At 38.2% G+C, this 1,437-nt stretch overlaps 1 protein-coding gene across 1 annotated transcript in view; it reads right to left on the reverse strand.

Annotated features, from left to right (window-relative positions):
- Positions 1 to 488: 488 nt before the first annotated feature.
- LOC104876282 (dimethylaniline monooxygenase [N-oxide-forming] 1-like) overlaps positions 489 to 1,437 on the reverse strand; it is a gene marked incomplete at its 5' end in the record, with an annotated part of 2,765 nt that continues 1,816 nt past the window's right edge. The window contains 2 exons of the mRNA XM_019210653.1: positions 489 to 583; positions 1,089 to 1,432. Coding sequence (XP_019066198.1) covers positions 507 to 583; positions 1,089 to 1,432 — 421 coding nt within the window. The remainder of the gene's footprint in view (positions 584 to 1,088; positions 1,433 to 1,437) is intronic.

The following is a 1,437-nucleotide window of genomic DNA, read 5'->3' on the forward strand; positions in this document are numbered from 1 at the left end:
AAATTTTATGGCCACCGCAGTTTGAATTTCCTATAATATTCCCATGTTGCAAAATCTTTTTCCTCACAACTATATTGAAGTGAAAAGCAAACCCAGGTGAGGGTGAGTGGATTTGGCCCACAAACCACGGTAGGCGACACCTGCTGTGGAGCAGCAGCCTGTATGACCACCATGGAACTGACACAGACCTGCTGAATGAATGAATGAGCAGACACTTGTAGTACGCAGCAGTCTTTGCTGGTAATTCTGGAAAGAGTAGGAAATAATGTACCTGGTAGAGGAGGGTTAGTTATACTTGGTCTGGATTCTCAACTCTGTGTGATGCCAGATAACCATCATCTGAAATAACAATTCTAGGCTATTGAAACTTCTCAAGTCCCCCTTTCTTCCTCTTTCCTGTGAACGCTGTCCTGCTTCTAAGTCTCTGTGGCTTCTTCCCTTTTCTATGGTGTAACTCTCATGTGTTTGCTATTGTAGGACTTAAAAAGGCTGACCAAGGAACTCACTCACCCACTGTGCTTATTTTTTTTCCTTTCATTGACTTCTTCTATCATGACACTTGGTGGTGGTAACTTACTAACACCTATAAAATAAGCAAGCAGAAAATGTGAATTAACTTTAGGTCTACATGTTTGTTTGTCGATAAAATGTTTTACTTTTGCTCATTTTTTATTTCTGTACTCTGCGTGAACTGGTGGCATGCTCCTGGCATTAATGTTATGAACTGAAGGGATAAATGTCTGATCATGTCACTAATTTACTTGATATGACATAATCACACAACTGGTTTGTTTCAATTTTATCACTGAGATGACTGAACGTTTAAATTTTAGATGAACCATTTGAGTCAATCAAAATAACATACACAACTTATAATTTTCAAAGCCTGATTTATCATTCTTCTGGTGATAGTACAATTAATTTTTACTAAATAATTCTAATTCAATGAATTCAGAGAACAATAGTGTGGATCATCTTTTTAAAGACATTCATTTTAAATAAGAACGGAATAATAGTCTTGAAATTTCCAGTATCCGAAGTCACATGACAAACCAAAACATATACCCTGCTATTTCTCATCTATTTACCTTTCAGGACTTGAACAACCCATCGAGCTTGTATTTCTCCTGTGCACAGTACGGAGATCAAGGGTTTGATGAGGCCAATAACAGCCATTGTTGGTTTTTTCAGATGTGTTGGAAAGATATACTTGTACAATGATGCCTGGCCATCTTCAACTTTTACCACCGAGTCATCCAGGAAGGGGAAATGAAAGGTGTATCCAGTGGCAAAAACAATGATATCAATGGGTTCTTCTTTTGGGGTGTTGTTAAATATGACAGAATTTTCCTTCACTTCCTTTATGCTTGGCTTGATCAGTACTTTTCCAGTGATGATACGGCCTGGGAGCTCATCATTTATCACAGGCTCTCTTGG

This window comes from Fukomys damarensis, unplaced genomic scaffold (assembly GCF_012274545.1).
Source record: "Fukomys damarensis isolate Sample0158 unplaced genomic scaffold, DMR_v1.0_HiC HiC_scaffold_35870, whole genome shotgun sequence".
NCBI classification, from domain to species: Eukaryota; Metazoa; Chordata; class Mammalia; order Rodentia; family Bathyergidae; genus Fukomys; species Fukomys damarensis.